This window comes from Aethalodelphis obliquidens, unplaced genomic scaffold (assembly GCF_003676395.1).
Source record: "Aethalodelphis obliquidens isolate GAN/ISIS:26980383/991018 unplaced genomic scaffold, ASM367639v1 scaffold28, whole genome shotgun sequence".
NCBI classification, from domain to species: domain Eukaryota; kingdom Metazoa; phylum Chordata; class Mammalia; order Artiodactyla; family Delphinidae; genus Aethalodelphis; species Aethalodelphis obliquidens.
The window spans coordinates 11,792,689-11,817,610 of record NW_020837972.1 but is presented as its reverse complement, the minus strand read 5'-3'; the positions used below and the strand labels follow the sequence as shown (position 1 = coordinate 11,817,610).

General features: G+C 36.7%; 1 protein-coding gene across 3 annotated transcripts in view; it reads left to right on the top strand.

The window, feature by feature from the left end:
• MED13L (mediator complex subunit 13L) overlaps positions 1-24,922 on the top strand; it is a 299,254-nt gene that overhangs the window by 37,850 nt on the left and 236,482 nt on the right. For all 3 annotated transcript variants that reach the window (XM_027124681.1, XM_027124682.1, XM_027124680.1), the window contains exon 2: positions 4,617-4,854. In XM_027124681.1, the coding sequence (XP_026980482.1) occupies positions 4,617-4,854 (238 nt within the window). The remainder of the gene's footprint in view (positions 1-4,616; positions 4,855-24,922) is intronic.

Here is a 24,922-nt window from a genome sequence, read left to right as displayed (position 1 = left end):
TTTGTATCCATTCAGCCAATCTGTGTCTTCTGGTGGGAGCATTTAGTCCATTTACATTTAAGGTAATTATCAATATGTATGTTCCTATTCCCATTTTCTTAATTGTTTTGGGTTCGTTATTGTAGGTCTTTTCCTTCTCTTGTGTTTTTTGCCTATAGAAGTTCCTTTAGCCGTTGTTGTAGAGCTGGTTTGGTGGTGCTGAACTCTCTCAGCTTTTGCTTGTCTGTAAAGGTTTTAATTTCTCCATCAAATCTGAATGAGATCCTTGCTGGGTAGAGTAATCTTGGTTGCAGGTTTTTCTCCTTCATCACTTTAACTATGTCCTGCCAGTCCCTTCTGGCTTGCAGAGTTTCTGCTGAAAGATCAGCTGTTAACCTTATGGGGATTCCCTTGTGTGTTATTTGTTGTTTTTCCCTTGCTGTTTTTAATACGTTTTCTTTGTATTTAATTTTTGACAGTTTGATTAATATGTGTCTTGGCGTATTTCTCCTTGGATTTATCCTGTATGGGACTCTCTGTGCTTCCTGGACTTGATGAACTATTTCCTTTCCCATATTAGGGAAGTTTTCAACTATAATCTCTTCAAATATTTTCTCAGTCCCTTTCTTTTTCTCTTCTTCTTCTGGAACCCCTATAATTCGAATGTTGGTGTGTTTAATGTTGTCCCAGAGGTCTCTGAGACTGTCTTCAGTTCTTTTCATTCTTTATTCTGCTCTGCAGTAGTTATTTCCACTATTTTATCTTCCAGGTCACTTATCCGTTCTTCTGCCTCAGTTATTCTGCTATTGATCCCATCTAGAGTACTTTTCATTTCATTTATCGTGCTGTTCATCATTGTTTCATCTTTAGTTCTTCTAGGTCCTTGTTAAATGTTTCTTGCATTTTTGTCTATTCTTTTTCCAAGATTTTGGATCATCTTTACTATCATTATTCTGAATTCTTTTTCAGGTAGACTGCCTATTTCCTCTTCATTTGTTAGGTCTGGTGGGTTTTTATCTTGCTCCTTCATCTGCTGTGTGTTTTTCTGTCTTCTCATTTTGCTTATCTTACTGTGTTTGGGGTCTCCTTTTTTGCAGGCTGCAGGTTCATAGTTCCCGTTGTTTTTGGTGTCTGTCCCCAGTGGCTAAGGTTGGTTCAGTGGGTTGTGTAGGCTTCCTGGTGGAGGGGACTAGTGCCTGTGTTCTGGTGGATGAGGCTGGATCTTGTCTTTCTGGTGGGCAGGTCCACGTCTGGTGGTGTGTTTTGGGGTGTCTGTGGACTTATTATGATTTTGGGCAGCCTCTCTGCTAATGGGTGGGGTTGTATTCCTGTCTTGCTAGTTGTTTGGCATAGGATGTCCAGCACTGTAGCTTGCTGGTCGTCGAGTGAAGCTGGGTGCTGGTGTTGAGATGAAGATCTCTGGGAGATTTTCGCTGTTTGATGTTATGTGGAGCTGGGAGGTCTCTTGTGGACCAGTGTCCTCAAGTTGGCTCTCCCACCTCAGAGGCACAGCACTAACTCCTCGCTGCAGCACCGAGAGGCTTTCATCCACAGGGCTCAGAAGGAGAGGGAGAAAATGTAGAAAAAAAGAATTAGTAGAAGAAAGAAAGAAAGAAAGAAAAGAATGGAGGGAAGGAAGGAAAAAAGAAGATAAAGTAAAATAAAATAAAGTAAGATAAAATATAATAAAGTTATTAAAATAAAAAAATAATTATTAAGAGAAAACAAAAAACAAAAAAATGGACGGATAGAACCCTGGGACAAATGGTGGAAGCAAAGCTATACAGACAAAATCTCACACAGAAGCATGTACATACACACTCACAAAAAGAGGCAAAGGGGAAAAAATCATAAGCTTGCTCTCAAAGTCCACCTCCTCAATTTGGGATGATTGGTTGTCTATTCAGGTATTCCACAGATGCAGGGTACATCAAGTTGATTGTGGAGCTTTAATCCGCTGCTTCTGAGGCTGCTGGGAGAGATTTTCCCTTTCTCTTCTTTGTTCTCACAGCTCCCAGGGGCTCAGTTTTGGATTTGGCCCCGCCTCTGTGTGTAGGTCGCTGGAGGGCGTCTGTTCTTCGCTCAGACAGGACGGGGTTAAAGGAGCCGCTGATTCGGGGGCTCTGGCTCACTCAGGCCGGGGGCAGGGAGGGGCACGGAGTGTGGGGCGAGCCTGCGGCAGCAGAGGCCAACGTGCCGTTGCACCAGCCTGAGGCGCGCCGTGCATTCTCCCGGGGTGTTGTCCCTGGATCCCGGGACCCTGGCAGTGGCGGGCCGCACAGGCTCCCCGGAAGGGGTGTGTGGATAGTGACCTGTGCTTGCACACAGGCTTCTTGGTGGCGGCAGCAGCAGCCTAAGCGTCTCATGCCTGTCTCTGGGGTCCGCGCTTTTAGCCGCGGCTCGCGCCCGTGTCTGGAGCTCCTTTAAGCAGCACTCTTAATCCCCTCTCCTTGCACACCAGGAAACAAAGAGGGAAGAAAAAGTCTCTTGCCTCTTCGGCAGGTCCAGACTTTTCCCGGACTCCCTCCCGGCTAGACGTGGCGCACTAACCCCCTGCAGGATGTGTTCACGCTGCCAACCCCAGTCCTCTCCCTGCGCTTCGACCGAAGCCAGAGCCTCAGCTCCCAGCCCCGCCCGCCCCGGCGGGTGAGCAGACAAGCCTCTCGGGCTGGTGAGTGCCGGTCGGCACCGATCCTCTGTGCAGGAATCTCTCTGCTTTGCCCTCCGCACCCCTGTTGCTGTGCTCTCCTCCGCGGCCCCGAAGCTTCCCCCCTCCGCCACCTGCAGTCTCCGCCCGCAAAGGGGCTTCCTAGTGTGTGGAAACCTTTCCTCCTTCACAGCTCCTTCCCATTGGTGCCGGTCCCGTCCCTATCCTTTTGTCTCTGTTTATTCTTTTTTCTTTTTCCCTACCCAGGTACGTGGGGGGTTTCTTGCCTTTTGGGAGGTCTGAGGTCGTCTGCCAGCATTCAGTAGGTGTTCTGTAGGAGTTGTTCCACGTGTAGATGTATTTCTGGTGTATCTGTGGGGAGGAAGGCGATCTCCGCGTCTTACTCTTCCGCCATCTTCCCGGAAGTCCTCTGAGTAAATTGTTTTCTTCAAAGAGTGAATAGTATGAAAATATTAAGAATTGTTTTTAATAATAATTAGTAATATATAGAAATATTTATAGTATGTGAAAAAGGATATAAAACCATGCAGTATGATTCTAACTTCAAAAAGTTTAAGTACAGAAAAACAGGAAGAACATAAAGTAGGATGCTGATAATTATTTCTGATGTGATTATGGAGAATAATTATTTCTTGTGTGATTAGTTTACTCTTTGTTTGAACTTTTTCATCGGCCAGGTAGTTCTTTTATAGCTGGAGGAAACCAAGTGGTACAAAGGGAAAGCCTAAATGATGCCAATACCAGTTTTTACGAAGAATATTCATTAAAGATTAGATTTCCATATCTCATAATGTGAAAGGAAAAGTTAGTGACTTTCAGACAGTTTTAGTTTGGATATTATTATTTTTGGAGTCATTTTTTAAGTGAAGCTTTTTTGGGGGATTGAAGAAAACTGATATTTTTTTCTTAGAGATGTTCATTATAGTGATTGTTTTAGCACTTTAAATTTGTTTCAGTTATGGTAGTAGAAGATGCAGTTATTTTTCTCCCCTGTGGTACTTGTTTTTTGGAAAACAACTTCTTGACAAAAATTACTAACTTGGTTGTGGTGGGAGGGTGAGGAGGGGGGACTGTGAGTGAGTAAGGATTAAATGCAAGGGACACATGGACTGTTTGGTACAGAATCAGTTTTACTATCAGTTTTGAATACATAGTTGTAGTTTATAGTTATTTAAGTAAGGAATTTAACTTTTGTTTGTGTTGAAACATCCTTGAAATTTAGTTCCTTTTAAACCTAAGATTTAAAAATTTTAGAATACAAATACATGTAACAGAATAAAGACAGAGGATCAGCTGTCAGCTGGTTTAAAGTTACCATGTTTTAAAATGTGTTTAAAAAACAAAAGACGAAGCTATGTTAGGGAATTGTTACAGAAGCAAAGCTTTTCTGTGTGCTACACGTTAAATAACATGAATAAATTGCTGATAACTTTCCATCAGTTTTATTAGCAGGCTATTTTGGCTTTCATAGTGAAGCACTGTGGTACTGCATACTGTTTCCCTGATTAAAAAATATTTAAACTGTAGCTTCTGGATGGGACGAAATTGAGGAAATTCTTCGAAAGAAATTATTTCAGTTCTACAAACTTATTTTTTAAACTCTTACTTCATTTCTAAATATAATTTATGAATTAAATAAGTCATAATAATATAGAAAATTTTATTTATAGGGACTTTCAAGTAAATTTCAGTTAAAAAAATGGTTCAACAGGAAATAATGACTCTGTTTGCTGTATTTTGGTATTTAATATAAAGAGCTATGTAGAAATCTTGATAGGAGGAAATGAGTTGTTTTCCCCTTAAAAAAAATCAAGGGTTGACATAAATTTTTCAGTGGAAGAAATCTTACTATATGAGGTATACTGTAAATATTTATTTTAGCAAATTTATTTATCTGTATGGAAGCCTGTTTTTAGTATTCAGTAGAAAGAACAGTCAAAACTGTTGTAATTTTCTTTACTTTTTCCAGGCTGAACTCACAGGAATCAAATGGCGTAGGTACAATTTTGGAGGGCATGGGGACTGCGGACCCATAATTTCAGCCCCAGCCCAAGATGATCCAATCCTGTTAAGTTTCATCCGCTGTCTGCAAGCCAACTTGCTGTGTGTATGGCGTCGTGATGTCAAACCAGATTGCAAAGAGTTATGGATATTCTGGTGGGGAGATGAACCCAACTTAGTGGGTGTAATACATCATGAACTACAGGGTAAGTTTTTTGTTTTTTCTTAAAAATTAATTTGCATTGTATATTTTTGAACAGTGGTAAATTCTGAAGAGGTTATTAAGACTTGCTGAGAAGAAAAATCCGAGTGTTTAATGGGCTGTGTGTCAAAGGAACATCCTTACTCTCACCCCTCTTCTTTCCACCCCCCGTTTTTTTCAAATTTTCTTGTTTGTTCTCAGTCATGCTGGGAATCAGAACCTTGTGAGCCACTCCTATTAAAGGAAAGTATAGTGTCCCCTGGGTGTTAGGGTTGGGATTGAGGCTAAAATCCATTGTTTTAAAATGATAGTGAAACGTGCTAAAATCCATTGTTTTAAAATGATAGTGAAATGTGAGTAATTAGCAAGTCAGTGAAATGAACAGAATTGGTCTTTTTTGGACTGTTGCTGTTATGGTTTATTGCCAGATGAACTCTGGTGGAAAATTGTAAAGTGATAATAGAAATTTAGTGCAAGCCTTGTTGGACAAAGTTATGAGATGACATTGGATAATATTTTGAAGAAAGATTTATGTAAAGAACCTACTCCGATTTTGGCATAGCAAGTTTTCCTGTGTTTTGTTCCTGCTTTTTATGTAATTAGGTGATTCCAAGAAATATTTGCTCCAATGCTGTCTAATTTTTAGCTTCAGATTACATCTGATATCTGGAAATTTTGAACTAATGTAAGAGTTTCATTATTCTGAGCTACTTTTTGTATTTACCACAGATTTATAACCAGAGGAAATTTTATCGATATTCTTTGAATTTCTAGTAAAACTTTCCACCTCTTCACCTAAATCTTTCTATCTAGTATGCTAAAGAATTTTTCTAAATCAGGACTAATTCTGATCTTTAGTTAGGGTAGGGCATTAACTCTTTTTGACTTAGTCTCCTTGAGCCAGCTTTTATTGTGTCTAAATTACTCTGTATTTTATTAATTTGTGGTTGAAAAATTTCAGATGGTGTTTGAAATGTTGTGTTACTTCATATTGTTTTTAAAAGAAGGATTGAAACTAACTTTAATGTATTTGAGGATCTATTCCAAAGCGTTGAAATTTGCCTAAAGGATTTCCTGCCAACTTCTGCCTGACACCTTCCTAGCTTTTCTTTACAGCCATTTTTGATCTGTGATATCTCCTGCCACAACAGCCAGAGGGCAGTAAACCACAGTGGACTAACTGAGCTGTTTACTTTATGGCCCATTTGTTCAACTCAAACCTTTCTCCTATAGTTTTTAGCGTATTTGGTTTATAAATATAAGAATCTGTTCTGGGTAAGATTGCTTACTTAGCTGGTTAGTCAACAATATCTCAGAATTATATGCACCTCGAAGCTTATTTCATGTAGTTAGCAGTGAACTCAGGTAAAAATTAGTTTTAAACATCTGGTTTCTGGTTATCAGAATTTTAAAAATAAAATACCTCCTGAAAGATACTTATAACATTTATATTTGTCCATTTAAGTATCAAAACATATCTTTTTGTTCTTTAAAAAATTTTTTATACATGTGGTAGAGGAATATAGCATTTTTGTTTGTTTTACTAAGTTTCATTTTGTGTGATTGTTTCTGACTCTTAATCTCCTTCCATTTTTCTATTCCCTGTTGATCCCTTATGTTTTAACTTTTTGGTCTGGTCTTTATTTGTTGGCAACACAAATCATCATTTTACAGTGATGATGAAACCAAACCCTACGGTTATTTACGCTTATTTAATTGATGTATAAAGTTATTTTTCCATACCAACAAAGCACAGGATCAGTGTTTTTAGAAATAACTTATTAAGTTATTGTGTTATTTCTCATAGATTTTGTTACTGAGTTAACAAAAAGATGTAGGCTGTTGAAATATTTTATAGCTGTTTTAGATTGCATATGTAGATTCGTTAGTGTATTGTTTTCATGGTAAAGAATTAAGCAAAGATTAACTTCTTTTAAATTGTTTTTATAAATTACAGAAATACTGCATTTTAATTAGAAAATTAGGAAAGTAGAACCACTAAAGGAAGAGAACAAAGAAACAAAAATCCTAAAGTCCAAAGCAGAGTTTTAATATTTGGTGTTTCTGTGTATAAATGAAAGTGGTATTGTACTGTTTTGTAACTCAGGCCTTCTCACTTAACAGTATCTTGTGAATGTTTTTGCCTCATAATGATTACTTTTTAATTTTCTTTCCTTTTGAGTCTGAAAACGGTGTAAACTGTTTATTTTTTTGCGTGCCCCCAGGGAAGTATTACAGTGATGGAACAATCATAACTTTGTTAAGTACATCTACTTAACTTTTTAATTTGTTGAATTTGTGAAAGTTATTAGATTGAAGCAAATGATCTTTTCTGTAGGTAAAAGTGGTTGTAAAGGATAGTTTTGTGTTTCAACCTAATATTAGAAAATATTTGAAACTTAATTAGAAAAATGAGTGGCATAAAGACAACTTTGTTTCAAGTGAGGGAGAATATGACAGGCAGAGCAATCATGAAAAAAGGATACCAGGGGAATATTTTAATTGGTAGTCTTACACATTGAGGATATTTTGCAATCTATTTCATTCTCTAGTATATATGAGTCATTTCATTTTGGCTAAAATAAATTTTATCAGAATCCTTTAATGTTAAGATGATGGTACTATTATTTGTAGCATTCTCTTTTTTAGGGACATTTTACTGTTCTTTAAAATACTTTTTAGTTATGTTATTAGGCATTTCCCTTTGTTTTTACAGTGTAGCCCAAATAGCATACTATTAAGAAACCTCACAAAGCACCATCTTGGATTTAAATGTGTAAAGTAATCCCTACAGAAAGAGAATAAGCCTGTGGGATACACGCAGTTTTATACTAGACTTTTTGTTTAAATGCTTTGAATACCTGTGAAATAGCCTGTGAGAAGACCAAGACACATTTATAACCTGTTCCTGTCACTTGGATAAACACTTTTGGGCTCTTGTTTGGGGAATTGCTATTTATATTGTATGGCATAGTGGTTCAGAGGCTTGGATTTGAATCCCTGCTCGTTGACTTGCTAGCTCTGTATCCTTGGTCAAGTTATTTAACTTATCTGTGCTTCAGTTTCCTCACTCTAAATTGGGTTATAAGGATAAAAGAAAAGTTAAAGTACTTAGAACAGCACAGAGAACGGTAATCTATAATTGTAACTCTTGCTGCTACTACTACAATGCCAGCAATTACTCAAACATCAAAATTAAAACATTTTGGCAATTGGTCCATTCTGTATAACATTCAGTATTTGCTAATGTTTGTCAAATATTAGTTTTCAATGTATACTTTTAGGTTGAAGTAATCATTTTTGAGTTTGTTAATGTCTGGTGGAATAACTGGGAATAATAAAATATTAGAGAGGAGGGAAGATACCCCTGCTCATAGGAAATTTGTCTAGATTTAGGCTGTAAATGGAGTTTCACAACAAACCTTAAATTATGTTATAAAGAGGTCAGAACTTTAAGATTTGACTCTGTTGGATCCCTGTAAAGTAGATTAGTAACTTAACTGCCTTCTCTGCATAGTGGTATTGAAGGGCACTGGCTGAACACTGAATATATGCATATTTCCTTCCTTGTGTCCATCCATAAGTACCTGTATCAGCAGGTCCAATTATAGGGGTTTGATGGAATCTCTGCCTTTGATAAGTTATAGTCTAGAAAGGGTATAAGACAAGCACACAAATATGTATAATGCAGAGAACACTGTAAGTATATGAGAGAAATATAGTAGATTGACTACTTTCCACATGAACAGACATTCAATTCCAGGACTAATGCATAAATAAGTGTTCTGTAAACTTACAGCAAGAACACTGTGAGCCCTAGTGAGAAGCCTTCTTGGTTTCTGGTCTGTTTACTCAGCCTTTATTAGGCAAGAGCTGTGATGCAGTCCTGGATATGTAAAATGAGTCCTCATCCTTAAGGAGCTCATAGTCTTACTGGGGAGGTAGCTGAATGACTCCATAATTATGATACAGTGGAGTAAGCAGCAACTGATTAAGTTAGGGATCTTGCAGAAGTATCAGATTCAACCTCAAGGGAAAAGAATAGGGAGATAGTGGTGAAGCTCAGAGTTGATGAGGCTTGAGGTGAGTCTTACAGGATACATATGTTACCTAGGTTGGGACGGAACTTGTCCTAGTCGGAGGAAGTAGCTTCTATAAAAGGGCCTGATGGCAGTGAATGAATTGTGGGAAGGGCATGTTTGCCCAGAACATAGTGTGTGAGTGAGCTAGTTGGGGGAAACTGAAAGACTGGGGAGGTGGGCCATAGTGTGGAGTACACTGAAGCAATGACTTAATCTGATAGATTTTGAGGAATTGTTAGAGGTTTCTGATCAGGAAAGAGATACAATTAGATTATACATAAGATGAATATGGACAGGAAGACCATACTATTTTAATAAATTATTTTATTCTAAGTTGACCTATGAACTTAAGCATTCTGTTTAGGATATAGATTTAGTTAAAAAATACCTGTGACTATATACTGAACTTTATATTGATAGTCTTTGCCAATTTTATTTTATTATAACTTTGCTCTTTTTTTTTTTTTGTGCGGTACGTGGGCCTCTCACTGTTGTGGCCTCTCCTGTTGCGGAGCACAGGCTCCGGACACGCAGACTCAGTGGCCATGGCTCACGGGCCCAGCCGCTCCGTGGCATGTGGGATCTTCCCGGACTGGGGCACGAACCCGCGTCCCCTGCATCGGCAGGCGGACTCTCAACCACTGCGCCACCAGGGAAGCCCTAACTTTGCTCTTTTTGCTTGATTAAATTCTTCCCCACATTTTTAATTTGAATTTTAGAGAATAATACAGTATGCTAAATTGACTTCTCCTAATCTACCAAACAAAATAATTTGACAAACACAATCTTTTGGCCATTTCATTGCCTGTTAGTCAGTAGTGTGAAAGACGTGCAATCTTGAAACCCCAGAATGGTACAGACAGCAAGCACAGACTTCTAGGGGTTGGAGATGGCTTGACCCAAAGCATTAAGAGTCCCTGGCCCAGAAGAAGTATTGTATACAGATTAGTAGTATGTGTGCTTAATAACATTTGTTGAATAAATGAATGAAACTTATCTTAAATGATTATAACATAGCACAGTTTGTACTCTCAGAAGGTTGACTTACAATGAATACACTTAAAATTTTTAATGATTTGGTAATGTGAGGAGATTGAAACCTAGTTAAAATAAGGCATTATTACTTCTGTTTTTAACTCCTAGTGAGATATAAACATCCATTTTTTGGTATATGTTCTATAAAGAAATTTAGCTGTAAATACCTACTGTCTGTAATTTAAAAATTTAACTTATCTGTGCTCTGCCCTTTCCTTTTGATGATCACAAATAGACATGTAAATTGTAATGGGAATATATCTGTCCACCTCTATGATTGTCCCACTATGAGTATTAGATGACTGTCCCATTATGAGTATTAGAAATCTTAAGAGTTGGCTTTATTATCATTGTAGAGGCAGATTGGCAGTTATTAGCACTTTGTTGTTGTATTAGTCATAAGTATTGCCTTTTCCATTTTTCAGTGTACTGTCACCTATGCCAGGAGCTGTGGGCCATTGCAAAAACAGCATTAGACATTAGAGAGCTAGGAAAAATGGATCTGGCTTTCTGACATTTACCAGTGTAAGATAATTTAACACACTCTCATACTGTTTTTTATACCACTGAACTGATTGCAAGCCTCTGGAAGAAGTGGACATTTTGTAGGGATGGAGAAGGGCTGAAAGAAGAGAGTGGAGAGCCAGTTTGCTATTATTATAATCTGCATATATAGATTATAGTCTGTAATCTCAAATGATGGGATTGATGTAACCTTTGTTTAGATATCTCCAAGGAAGGATCTAACTCCCTCCCCTCAACTTTTTATTTTGAAAAATATTTACACACATACATATGTGTGTAAATATATATATATATATAAACATATATATATATACCTTTTATTCTGGCTAAACCATCTGAGGGTAATTTACAGAGTTCATGAATCTTTACCCCTGAATACTTTTGCTTGTAACTCCTTTAAGAATATGGGACTTTTTTTTTTTTTTAAACATAACCATAATGTAATCATACTCAAGAAATTTAACATTGATATAATTAAATTCTCAACTTTTCAGTCTACATTCTCAGTCTTTTCCCAATAATGCCTTTTATAGCCTCCTCTCCCCAATCTGGTATCCAATCAGAAATCACATGTTGCATTTAGATGTTTCCTCTCTTTAGTCTCCCCTAATTTAGAACATTCCCTAAGTTGTCGTTTTCTGCGGGGGATGATCCTTCAATGATATGGATGTTATTTGAAGGGAGAAGTTGTCCTGTCAAATGTTCCATATTCTAAATTTGTCTAATTGTTTCCTCGTGGTGAGATTCAGGTTAAACATTTTTGGTAAGAATATTGAGTAGGTGATGTGTACTTCTTGTGGCATCACACTGTAGGCACATCATGTCAATTTGTCCCAGTATTGATCCTGCTAAGTTCGATTGCTTGGTTATGGTAGTGTCTGTCAGATTTCTCCAGTGTAAACATACCTTTTTACTTTTGTAACTGTTAAATAAATTTGGGGCAAAACTTTGAGACTCTGATTATTATTTCCCCAATAACTTTTCACTCTGGCTTGAGGAAAAACCTAACTTTGAGCCTGTTTAAAAATAACAGAAAACTTTTTAAAAATTAATTAATTTTATTTTATTTATTTTATTTTTGGCTGTGTTGGGTCTTCGTTGCTGCACGTGGGCTTCTTCTCTGGTTGCAGGGAGCGGGGGCTACTCTTCGTTGTGGTGCATGGGCTTCTCATTGTGGTGGCTTCTCTTGTTGTGGAGCATGGGCTCTAGGCGTGCAGGCTTCAGTAGTTGTGGCACACGGGCTCAGTAGTTGTGGCTCGCGGGCTCTAGAGTGCAGGCTCAGTAGTTGTGGCGCACAAGCTTAGTTGTTCCGCGGCATGTGGGATCTTCCCGGACCAGGACTCGAACCCACGTCTCCTGCATTGGCAGGTGGATTCTTAACCACTGCGCCACCAGGGAAGCCCCCAGAAAACTTCTTGAATCATATGCTTTTACAAAAGTAGTTAAAAGTTCAGATGAACACTATTCTTAAGTCATAATAAAGAAGGGGGGTGGGCAGAGGAGAGGAGATATGAAGAAAAACATTCAGAATGTAGCAAAGGCAAACTATGATGGTAAAGCCAAACTTTGAAAATTAATAGCCACTTATTGCTTAGCATACTAAGAAGAGAAGTATTGACATTGAATTTTCTAAAATCGTAGACAATAAAGTATGCACGAATGTATTACCATGTATGTGTATGTTATAGTCTGTGAATTTTCAGTTGATTTTTGGTGATTTCTGGTTATCTTTGACTAAATGAAATGAATTTTAGTCAGCACTGTGAATGGGTTTATTCTCATTTGAAATGAAAAACAATTGCTTTCTGTGAAAATAATGGCCCCTTTACATATAAAATTAACAGGAATGAAATTATCTTTAGGTAAAATGTCATTCAGCTTGAAAATTTTTTCTAAAGAGAAAATCTGATCCCTGACTTCCTACTCTGTTTTTATGTTTTTTTCATATTGATGGTCCATTTATGATTCATGAAAATTAATCTCTGACTAGCTTGAAAAAGACTTTTTTACATTGTTTGCATTTATTTATTCTTCAAGTATACAAATCTGATGATTTTGAAAACAGGTGAATTATATCATTCTACAGCATTCTATATTTGTAGTATTTTATGTATCAACATTTATATGAAGATTTCATCACATGGCATTAATAATTCTTGAGATTGTTAACACCATGTACCTGAAAAGTAAATTTTATTTTAATTTTCATATTTGCTGTTACTTTGTGGAGAATAATATTCAATAGAAAAATACATTTGTGTTTCAAGAGAAACAAGCACTTTGAGGGAAAACATGGACCCAGTGGTAAATGGTAGCTAGTTCTAAGTAGTTATGAAGTAAGTTATTCCTTGTTTTCAGTGTTCAGTTTTGAAAGAATTAGTTTGCTAACAAACTATAAAATGGTAATAGCTTTCATTGTATGATTATCCAAATGATTCTACTGTATAATTACTAAAATATTAGATTTAATAGAAAATTATACATTTTATCCTTAAAAGAGAAAGTAAAATACTTATTAAGACTTTGGTAAGCAGTAAATTTATATTATAAAATTATGGTTAAGATCATAATCACTTCAGAATTCTTTCATATGAAGAATAGGAAAAGATCTAATGGATTAGAGAGAATTATTAAGCTAAATGTGCTTGAAATTGAGAGAATAAGCTAAAGTCTTAACTTCTTTTTTTTTTTTTTGCGGTATGCGGGCCTCTCCCGTTGTGGAGCACAGGCTCCGGATGCGCAGGCTCAGTGGCCATGGCTCACGGGCCCAGCTGCTCCGCGGCACGTGGGATCTTCCCAGACTGGGGTACGACCCCGTGTCCCCTGCATCGGCAGGCGGACTCTCAACCACTGCGCCACCAGGGAAGCCCTAAAGTCTAACTTTTGAATGTAAATAAAATCGATGTGTTACCACAGGCAACTTGCTGAACCATGTAATTAGTTTTTTTCTATGAAAAATGAACCATTTATACAGAGATTGTAGTGAAATAGCATGTAAAGGGCTTATGTTCTAATGATCTGAAAGTTAAAGAGTTGGTAAAAAAAAATTACACTTTGGGGGCTTCCCTGGTGGCGCAGGGACTTGATATCAATATACTCAGCCATGAGCATCATTAGGAGCTAAAGTTTTTTGTTCTGTATAAAAATTGTTTTAATGGCAGAAATAACACATAAATATGCTTCTTTCCTCCCTCCTCCCAAAAGATCCCAAAGGTTTAGAAGTGTTTCAAGCACTAGAGAATTATGAAATTGGATTCTGTTGTTTTAAATATTTCATACCTAAGCTGGCCTGATGCTACCTGAAGAGTTTCTCATTGAGTATCATTATGGCAAGTGTTTGATAATTTTCTTTACTGCTCCATCTACATAAATATTCTTGTACAATTTTCCACAAGTACTGGGCCACATACCTATTTCTTATAAACCCAACATTGCTAAAATGCACTCTTTGTATAATGGGTCTTTTTTTAAAAAAAATAAATTTATTTATTATTTATCTATTTATTTATTTTTGACTGTGCTGGGTCTTCATTGCTGCGCGTGGGTTTTCTCTAGTTGCGGCGAGCAGGGGCTGCTCTTTGTTGCTGAGCGCCGACTTCTCATTGCGGTGGCTTCTCTTGTTGCGGAGCAGTGGCTCTAGGTGTGCAGGCTTCAGTACTTGTGGCACATGGGCTCTAGAGCGCAGGCTCAGTAGTTGTGGCGCATGGGCCTTAGTTGCTCCGTGGCATGTGGGATCTTCCCAGATGAGGGCTCGAACTCATGTCCCCTGCGTTGGCAAGCGGATTCTTAACCACTGCGCCACCAGGGAACTTCCTGGGTCTTGTTTTGATCCTGGCTCTTTCATATTGTGATTTGTGAGTTCAACAGAATAAGCATTATCCTCTTGAGGTCCATCTAGGATTGAGCTAAAGGACTTCTGCAGTATCCACATGATCATACAATTAGGTTTTATTTTTTTTTTATGGGTGCTCTGACGGTGTAACTGAACATGAGCTGGTTACCAGGGTGTTGTGGTAGAATAATACCCTGCAGTTTGCAGTTAATCGTGCAGCAAAACTGGCTTGACTTAAAAATATATTTAAGAATAAAATTAAAAATTGGATAAAGATGAAGTGTCTTTGTGTTGAAAAGGATTGTGTGAATACAGTGGTAAAGCGAAGTAGAGCATTCACAAATCTTTTTGTCATCAAAAATCTTTCTCGGGGGCTTCCCTGGTGGCGCAGTGGTTGAGAGTCCGCCTGCCAGTGCAGGGGACACGGGTTCGTGCCCCAGTCCGGGAGGATCCCACATGCCGCGGAGCGGCTGGGCCCGTGAGCCATGGCCGCTGAGCCTGCGTGTCCGGAGCCTGTGCTCTGCAATGGGAGAGGCTGCAGCAGTGAGAGGCCCTTAAAAAAAAAAAAAAAAATCTTTCTCATTTAATACAATGTCATATGCAAAATATATTTCATTAAAAAAACTAGTTTTATTTATGGCTTTACTAGCCTTGGGGGGGGAGGTGAGACTTTTTGCTCATCTTCTTGAAGGTTTATTATACTCTGCCATCAGTAGGAAATAAGTAAATATTTGTGGAGTGACTGTCTGAAGAAGGAAAGTATGAACATCATCAAGATGAGGTCTCTTCATTAAGATTATTTTATTTTTTCACTGGTAATCTTGCGCTTGTTTAAATGCTAAGCAGTTTTGATGTTTGCTCTTTATAAGAGGGCATGTTATTCACATTGAAATATATTTAGTCTAAAGGAAAAATTTAGATTCATTTCAGTTTCAGGCAGTATATTTTTAACTTACTTTAAAAGTAGCCTAGTAGATATTAATAATGGAAAGGACGCCTGCCTTGGCATCCTTGGACAAATTGCATACAACTCTGTTTAGGGAGGAAATAACATTTGTTGGCAATGACTGTTATGGAAAAATTTATCATGCCATTTATTGGTTTCATAAAGAGTGTAACAAGGAGGGGCCCTTGATTCCAGTAGCAAATCTGGGGCTGGGGCAGTTATCCCCACTGTTACCGTAAAGGTTTCGTTAACCACAACTCAGTTTGCCAGAGCCGTCACTATCAGTTTGATTCACAGTATGATTGGGACAATGAGGTAGACTATACTCAGGGGGCAAAAACATTTTCCTAGGATGTCCTGGAGTGCTGATTCAGCTCAGTTGCCCACACATTTAAATTTATAATATTCTGTAACAGCAATAAAATAATGTGTGAAAGGATGTTTTAAAAACATTCTTTTTTTTTTTGCGGTACGTGGGCCTCTCACTGCCGTGGCCCCTCCCTCTGCGGAGCACAGGCTCCGGACGCGCAGGCCCAGCAGCCATGGCTCACGGGCCCAGCTGCTCCGCGGCATGTGGGATCTTCCCGGACCGGAGCACGAACCCGTGTCCCCTGCATCGGCAGGCGGACTCTCAACCACTGCACCACCAGGGAAGCCCTTATAAACATTCTTTGAGCCTTATAAATTGTTATCACTCTTTAATGATCTTTAATATTTAAAATTACCATCGTGTATTTATCCAAAAGATATTTATTGAGTCTATATTGTTTTAGGTGCTGTACAGAATACAGAAATGAATCAGAAACATGCTCTGTTTTTCAGAAGCTGACAGTCTAATAGGGGAGATAGCATACGTACCTAGAGCGTTATTACAAATGTCCTAAGAGGGGCACACAGTATTATTGGAGTTATTTGGAAGGAGACAGAGCTTTGAGGAACAGTTAATTCTTAAGCTGAGCCTTAAAGAATGGGTAGAATTTGGGTATTTGGATATATGGGTATGTTAGGGCAAGAACATTTCATTTATATGAAATTGCATGTGCAAAGACACAGAGTAGGAAAGTTTGGAATATCTGTTGAGGAAGAGTTACAGTTGATTGAAACTGCATATTTGTGCCTGCTGGTGATGGAGCTTAAATAGGCTGAGGAGTTTGGACTTACAGGTAGTTTGGTGGTTTTGAGAGTTTTTGGATAGGATTAGATGGGAAGCTCCCTATAGGCTGTAAACTGCACTGGGGGCAAGACCTGCATCTGGCTTTGCCCATTATTGTGATTGCAGGACCAGCATAATTCCTGACACATTTATGGGATAAATTAATTAGTAAATGAATGTGGGTGCAAGAGAAGTTTGTATAAAGATTATCAGTCTAGCACCACTGCATACTATGAACTCCTTCTAGTATTCTGGATCACATAGGAAAGAAAACATGCTGTTATAGAATACTGTTTTAAAGAAGATATACGACCACATTTGAAAGATTTTCTTGGTGCATTGATTTCTTTTTAACTGCATATTAAAAAGACAGTGATATAATTTTCTTCACTTTTTTGGGGGTAGTTGCTTATTTTTTATAGTTTAATTTTAAAGGTTTTATTAAAATTAATTGAATAAGTTTATTCAATTATTTTCCATAAATTTTCCGTAAATTATTTTTATTAGTTTGTAGATAGCAAGTAGTTTGGACAGTTGGAAAAAAGCTTGTGTCATGTATTGATAGAACAGGGGCTTTGGAAGAGTACTATTTATTGGATTAAAGTGCTTAATGATATTTGTATGTCAGAACCTTGTTAACTTACGAATATGTCATGGATTGGATGACCTTGGCTATCCTACATGTGTTATAAATTGCCAGCCCAATACTAAAGTTCATTATTGCTACATAGAAATGATTAGCTAAGATTGCTTGGCCGAGGCTCTCACTGGTAACCGCATGTTTTACTATAAAATTAAATTGACCAAAAGCTTTCATTGAGCTTTCTCACCCTAAAATCCTTAATTAATTACTAACCTCTTTAAATATCATGTCTATAGACTACATGATAAAATGAGTTAGTATACAATTTAGGCAAACATTTTCAAGGAAATCTTTGATAGACTTTTTTAGTGTCAGTATACATCTCTTTTTCTTTTCTTTTAAAAATAGCCTTTTGGTTCAATCTACTTTGTAAATATTTAAGATAGCAAGTTATTGCTTTGTTAGTTATATAATTTTAAAATGGCATTTTTCAAAGACAAAGTTGATCTGTCCTCTCCAAAGATGCTTGAAACATAGTCACATATCTACCCGCAATTACTCGAATTTCCTGTGCTAGTTGAAATTTCCATTTGGCAGCACATGGAATGCAGCCCTGTCTCACAGAGAATGCTTGAAGAGTCCTTCCACCTTCAGCAAGTCGCACCTTCTTGGCTAGAAACCATTTCTCATTCTCTTTTTCTATTTGTGACCTAAGCTCAGCTGGCATTCAGCAGAAGTATAGGTCACAGATTGTGGATTACTCCCTCCTGTTCAATCTCACATATCCAAAATGAAACAGAGGCCAGGAGGAAATTTACCATTCTTTTGTTATCTTTTACCTTTGTAGAGGTAGAGACCATAAGTATGATAAGTAAACTAAAAAAAAGATTGAGTGTTCATAGCATGTCTCTTCCTGTGATACTTGTCATGACAGACAAGTCATTTAAATTTGCTTCGTCTTTTATTCTTGGCTGTAATATGGGAATTACAGCTTTACTTTATGATATAACATGAAGTGAATACAAAAAGTTCATAGATTTTAAATGCTGTATAAATGCTTTTCATAGTCATACATTTCCTTTAATGAACTCCGCTGTCAGAATATTTAAATCTTCATGAACTTATTTTATAATTCATAGTTTTGGTCATAATTTCTGCCTGTAGATAAAATTTGAATTCTTTTTCACCTGGCATTGTCAGTGTCATCTTAGTTAAATTATATGTAGCCATTTGATTTTTTAAAAAGTTGTCTCTTATAACTGTTTTCTGGCTTTGGCAGTACAAGGATGATGATAATATCTATGCCTGTGCTGAAGGGATTTTAGAATAAAAAATTAAAATTGTGTCCCATATTGTTTTAAATAGGGATTGTGACCTGATCCTTGATAATTATGGTAAGTGTATGGTGTATGTGAATTATTAATTGACCAGAGTGTTTGGGACTTTTATTGACTGTTGCATATAGATAATTAGCAAGAATATTTGATTAACAAGGATTACTACAGATTTGTGTTACATGCCATAATCAGCCTACTTCTCTTTCCACATTTGGTTTTTTATTTGCAGAATAGTTTTTATTTATGCTTATTGTTTCTAATTTTATAGTAGTAATAAACTAAGAGTAAATGATAGCTTGAAATAATTATATGTTGAAACTGGGAACCAGACAAAAATCAAATATTTATAGTTCACTTGTTATGTGCTAGGCATCATGCTGGGTACTTGATGATCAATCCTGCATTGGAAAATAGTTTTCTTTCTTTTTAAATCTTAATTTGAATGATTTACAGGGAAAAATGTAAGATTCTGCTGATATTTTTTGTACCTTGTTTTGTGTTTATTAAATTCATTTTTATTTAATATGTGGAATAGATTTAGTAGTTAAGAAATAAGCAGCAGTCTTTACCAATTCGAGACTGTTAATGTAACTAGTTGAACACTAGAGGGACTGCAAACTAACCACTGACTTTTTAGTTCAGTAGTATATTAATTGAGATGCTTTATTTAAATAGCAGAGCCACACAGCTTTTTCCAGCTGTTAGTTTTCCTAAGGTTAAATTTTGTGTGCAAAAGTTTACCTGGCATCTTATTTGGTTGATTCATTCTCAAGTGTATGGACTATAAAATTTAAGCTCTGCCAGCCTAGGTCTATCAAAGCAAAAAACCTTTGATTGGTTGTAGCCTTCTTTAAAACTCAGTCTCTATATTTGTCCTGCTGAAAGAAGTGGGAAATTATATAAATAAATAGTTTTCTGTTGGAAATCTCTGAGTAGAAGAAAATAAGAGTTTGGAAAAATATTAATTGGAACAATAATTCAGATTATTATTGTATGGAGATTTAAAATGATTCTGTGATTATTGAATATGTATTTTGTGAAAAGATTCATCAGTTTATAATAGCACTGACAGAGCTTAGGTAATCCATACATTATAGTTTTAGTCTCTATAGGTGGCTTTACAGATATTTTTGCTATTTCACATGAAAAGATGTTTGGCAGTTGAACTTAATTTGAGAAGAGCGTTCTGGAATTCAGTCTTTAGGCATTAAAAGGTTGAATACTTCTTGAAGAAGAACCGTGGTTCAGTTTTTCTATTAACATTTTACTCTCAAAATTATTTTGCCTTGGAAATGACGTAAATTTGAAATTACAAAATTTAAATTACAATTGATGTACAATAGATGAATGCTTTTGATTTGTTGGTTTGGTTTGTCAGCTATCCAGGGATTTTATTTGGGGTCACATTATGAACATAAAAAAAGAATCAATCTGCATATTTATATATTTCTCTTTAAGAAGTCCTAAAGATCATAAAATGAATGAGTTGGGTGTAGAAATCTTTATTTTCTTCTGAAATAAATTTATTTCATCATTTTTATATTTATAATGCTGATCTAAAGTTTATCCCCTAAATAGTTTGTTATAATACTGGAACACTGGTAAAAATAGACATCTGCCTTTACCCTTGACAGTTTGCTAGATTTTTTTTAATGTGGCAGAAATATGAACTACACTAATAACATAAATTTAATTATTCATGTTTGTTTTAATTTCATTTTCCTTGATTATATATTTTAAAAATTAAGTATAAATTACAAATAAGTCCAGTTAGGAAAAGAAAATTTTAAATCCCATCTCTTTATTATTAATATTCTGTCTGCTTCCAGAATATTTTGAGCTGACTAAAATGGTGTATGGAATTGACTATTATACCTTAAATATCCATTGATACTTTCATTCTAACTTATAAGAACTATGATATAAATTCTTAAGGTATACATTTGTTTAGATCATTTAAAAATTATATATGTATCCAGTTCATTTGTGTTCCTTTTATAATTGGCAGAGTCTTTAAAGTTATCCTTTGTGGGCTTCTGGATTTCTGAAAATAGTGAGGAAAATATAAATTACCATGGAATTCTAAATGTAATCAGTTCTTTGGTAAAACCAGCATTAGAATATTTTACTGCTAGTCTTAAGTGCTTTGCAAAATGCTGATAAGTATTGTATTAAATTACAGAATTTGTCTTGGGTTATTTGAAGAAGAAATTAGATATTAGAGAGTCTTTTTAAAAATTTTTATTTATTTATCTTTGGCTGCATTGGGTCTTCCTAGTTGCGGTGAGCGGGGGCTACTCTTCGTTGCAGTGTGTGGGTTTCTCATCTTAGTGGCTTCTTTGTTGTAGAGCACAGGCTCTAGGCGCGTGGGCTTCAGTAGTTGTGGCACGCAGGCTCAGTAGTTGTGGCTCGCGGGCTCTAGAGCGCGGGCTTAGTTGCTCCACAGCATGTGGGATCTTCCTGGACCAGGGCTCAAACCCATGTCCCCTTCATTGGCAGGTGGATTCTTAACCACTGCGCCACCAGGGAAGCCCTAGAGTCTTTAACAACTTCATTATTGTTTTCTCAGAAGTGTGGTCTCAGTGTCATAAAAAAAATCCTGGTGTGTCAAGAATGAAACTGTTTTCTGGAGACTGAATTTCTGGAAAATGCCAAGAAGTACAGAGTACCAAACTGTGAATTGTAGAGTTAGGATAAAGGCATGTTGGATATAAAAAGCATGTTTTTATTGCTGATGTTGGCTAGTTGACATAATTATAATTGTTGGCATTGCAGGAGTTGTCTTCAAGCGCCTGTTGTTGTTGTTGTTTTAATTAATTAATTTATTTTTGATTGCATTGGGTCTTCGTTGCTGTGCGGGCTTTCTCTAGTTGCAGCGAGCGGGGGCTGCTCTTCTTTGCAGTGCATGGGCTTCTCATCTTGGTGGCTTCTCTTGTTGCAGGGCACAGGCTCTAGGCACGCGGGCTTCAGTAGTTGTGCATGCGCACTCAGTAGTTGTGGCTCGTGGGCTCTAGAGCGCAGGCTCAGTAGTTGTGGCGCACGGGCTTAGTTGCTCCACAGCATGTGGGATCTTCCCGGACCAGGGCTCGAACCCGTGTCCCCTGCATTGGCAGGTGGATCCTTAACCACTGTGCCACCAGGGAAGCCCGTGCCTGTTGTTTTGAACAGAGTTATATTTAGGGGCAGTGTGTAATAATTGTTTTGACTTGGTTAAAGTCAAAACAGTGGGTAAAGGCAGTGGGTAATAATTGCCTAATATATTGAATAATAGATTTAAAGAGAGTTTTTTGCGTATAGAGCTAGATTAAGGTTAAGATTAAGGGCACTATTAAGGAAAGTTAGAAGAATTAAAATCCCGTCTTTTATTGTGTTTTAGCTTAAAAAAAAAAGTATTATTTGAGGTAAATTTGATCACCGAATGCCTCTGGGTTAAAATAAAATTCTGTACCTCCTAAAATGACCTGGCAAAGGTTTAATTAGAAAAAGACTAATTAGATAGTTATTTTACTGAATTTCTTTGTATTATATCTCTCATACTTGGAGGAGGAGGGAAGTGTAGAATTCAGTTCAACATGCATTTGTCAAGTGCTAGGCAGTCCTCTGTGCTGGGAATGACAATGATTATTGCCTTCTAGGATCTTGACATATGTAATTACTTGTTCATTTTCCCAGAAATTTAATTAATGAAAATTTGAATTTAGATCATCTTATTTTGATGTAATTCTCAGGAGCTTGTGAGGTTTTAGTGAGTTTTCTTTACTCTTGCTTTTTGTTTATTCAGTCTTCAGGTATTATGGTACTTTGAACATGGGCCAGATACCATGCTAGGCATTTGGCATTCACTGGTAAATTGGACAACTCAGTTCTTGATCTCTCAGATTTATTCTTTAGTGGGACAATTAGATAAGTACACAATACTTATCTAAGAGTGTGATAAATGCTCTGATATGGGTAGTACTTCTGTTCATGTTTTGTTTCTCCTCCAAGTTCCTTCCGTGACATCAGGGATTTGTTTCTTTAGTTTAAAATGTTTAGCCAGCTAAGTTTTTCGAGTTTTTGTCTTTTGTAAGATGCCATCTTGAGATGATAGAAAGATGAGCTAGACATGAACTTTTTTTTTTCCTGTGGGAAGAAGATGATAGAACTTTAGTACTAATCTATGTTTGAAACTCAAGGGGTATGTAGTTATGGTTCAAGACAGCTAAATTTGCAGGTCCAAAATATAAAGTTAAAAAAAAATTGTGTATTTATCTTTTCCTGCATCCCCAAATTGTCTTTCCATGTTGAGTACTTAGTAGCAAAAGACAGATGGTTATAAAAACTCAACTTTGCTCTCTGGGCTCCTGCTTCTTTCCCACATAGGTTGTTACTTTCATCTAGATAGATAGGTGCTCAAGCAACTTCTTAGTCATGCTCATGTGTTGCTCTGTCTTTGTTGGGTAGTGATAACCTTCAGAGGGTGAGAGTAACATTTCAACCCAATTGAGTGAGGGTCTTCAATTAATATTCTATAAAGCTAAGGGTTAAGACATCCCAAGTTATCAGGTTTGTCAAAAATGTCAGAATATTAAAGCTTTCTTCGAGTGCAAGACAAATGGATTTTGCCCAAAGTTTCCTGTCCTTAATATCAACTTTGCTATCATATATTAATATGACATGTTTTTATGTATTACACATACCAGATCTCCTTGTAGTTAGATACATCTTTGTTGGGGATTTTCAGTGTCAAATCAGACATAGTAGTAGCATGTTGATTTTTGCTACAGTTACTGTCTCTCAAGCCGCCAAATTTTTCTTGACCAGCTGTAGTTCTCTTATGTTGAAGACGATGTTTGTTGAGTATGGAATGCAGGAGGATGGATTCAATACTCAGCGTGGCTTGTGCTTCTTACATTGACCAGTAAAGAAAAATGATGCTTTTGGGACATGGGACTTTAAGGGGCAGGAGGAAGAAAAGATAATCTAATAAAAGTGACTAACCAGGGGCAAAGGCAAAGTAGAGAAGTATTGGTCATAGCTAGAATTTCAGCTTGGCTGTTGAGAAGGGTGTGATAAAGAGAAGAGGAAGAAATAAGATTGGAAAGGTAGTTCAAATCAGATAACGGGGGACCTTGAGTAGTGGGTCAAGGCATTAGCACCATTCGGTAGACCATTAGTAGGATCTCTTCAGAGTCTTGAGCAGTTAGAAGGATTAATCTGGGCTGCAGTATGTTAAATAAATTGGAACAAGGAAGTTGGTGGCAAGGAGAATATTAGGAGTCTGTTCTATCATTCTTGGTGAAATACAAGAGCCATTAAATAGCTGTTTTGTATATTTTTAATCACATCTATTTTTTTGCTTCTTTATTGAATTTATGTGTGTTTTAATTTATTGATATTAAAATTAATCAACCTGAAGTGTAGGGAAAGAGGCTGGATCCACATTTTGTCTATTAAACATACTTTGAATAATTACACTGTCCTAAATACTTTGTTAGGCATTGTGGATCTAAAAGTAAGAAAGATATGATCCCAGCGCTTTAGGTTTTTGTATTTTAACAGAATAGGAGAAGTTGAATTGAATTGAGGCTGATTAACTCCATTTGTTCAGGGCTTACAGGATATGTGGTAGAAGAGGTGACTGGATAGGGGAGGGTGGTTGAGGCTGGAAAGAGATAGATAGGAATCAGGTTGTGCAAGGCTTCCTTGGGTTTACCCCTGAGACGGTAGACAGAGCCACTGAAAGTTATATGGAATGCATGGTGACCGATTTCTATGACTGCTGGGAAAAATAGCCTGTAAATATGCTTTTGTCATTTCTGAAAGAAAGATATTAGGGAATGTTCACTTAAAGGAAGTATTGATTATCATTTAGACAACTTCATTTGCGGGTGAGAAAGAACAAAGATCGTATTATAATAGCTAGATTATTGAGCATAACAAAAGCAAAAATAAAATCTTTTAAACCACTCCCTTCCCCAAAAGTGTTTTTATTGGAACATTTAAAGAATTAACCTATTATTAGTTCAGTTTGTACATATATAATGATATCCTTTGAAATTTTTATGTAGATTTTGATAATTTGTAAGATTAAGAGTGCCCCAAAAACATGAGGATACACTATTTGATAGTAGTTGTATGAAGCGAGATTGGTGGGCATACATTTTCAAATAAGGCAGCCTGAATTTAGTTTGTCAGTCCAATAAATGCATATATCTGTGGGGCAGCAAAGATTATTATGTATGAGGATATTTTTTAGTGATAAAGTAGCGCAGAGCTTACCAAATACACTTTGGGGCCACTTTATAGCAATTACAATGAGTTAGATAAAAAGTTTTTAGTTGTAATATGGACTGGGCTATTTTATTTACTTTTGCATATGTTGAATAAAGTGATTTTGAGCTAACATTTTTACTCATTCCTATATCTAAGATGTTTGATAGGAAACCAAGAGAAAGAAGCTGTTTCTGAAAACCATGTTTTCCTTAGATATTGCTGGTGCATGAGTGGGGGAAAATTTTAGTGTTACTTCTATTTCATCCAAATTGGGGGTGAATATAAATATAGTATTGAAGTTTTGATTTGGGGTTAATTGGGTTT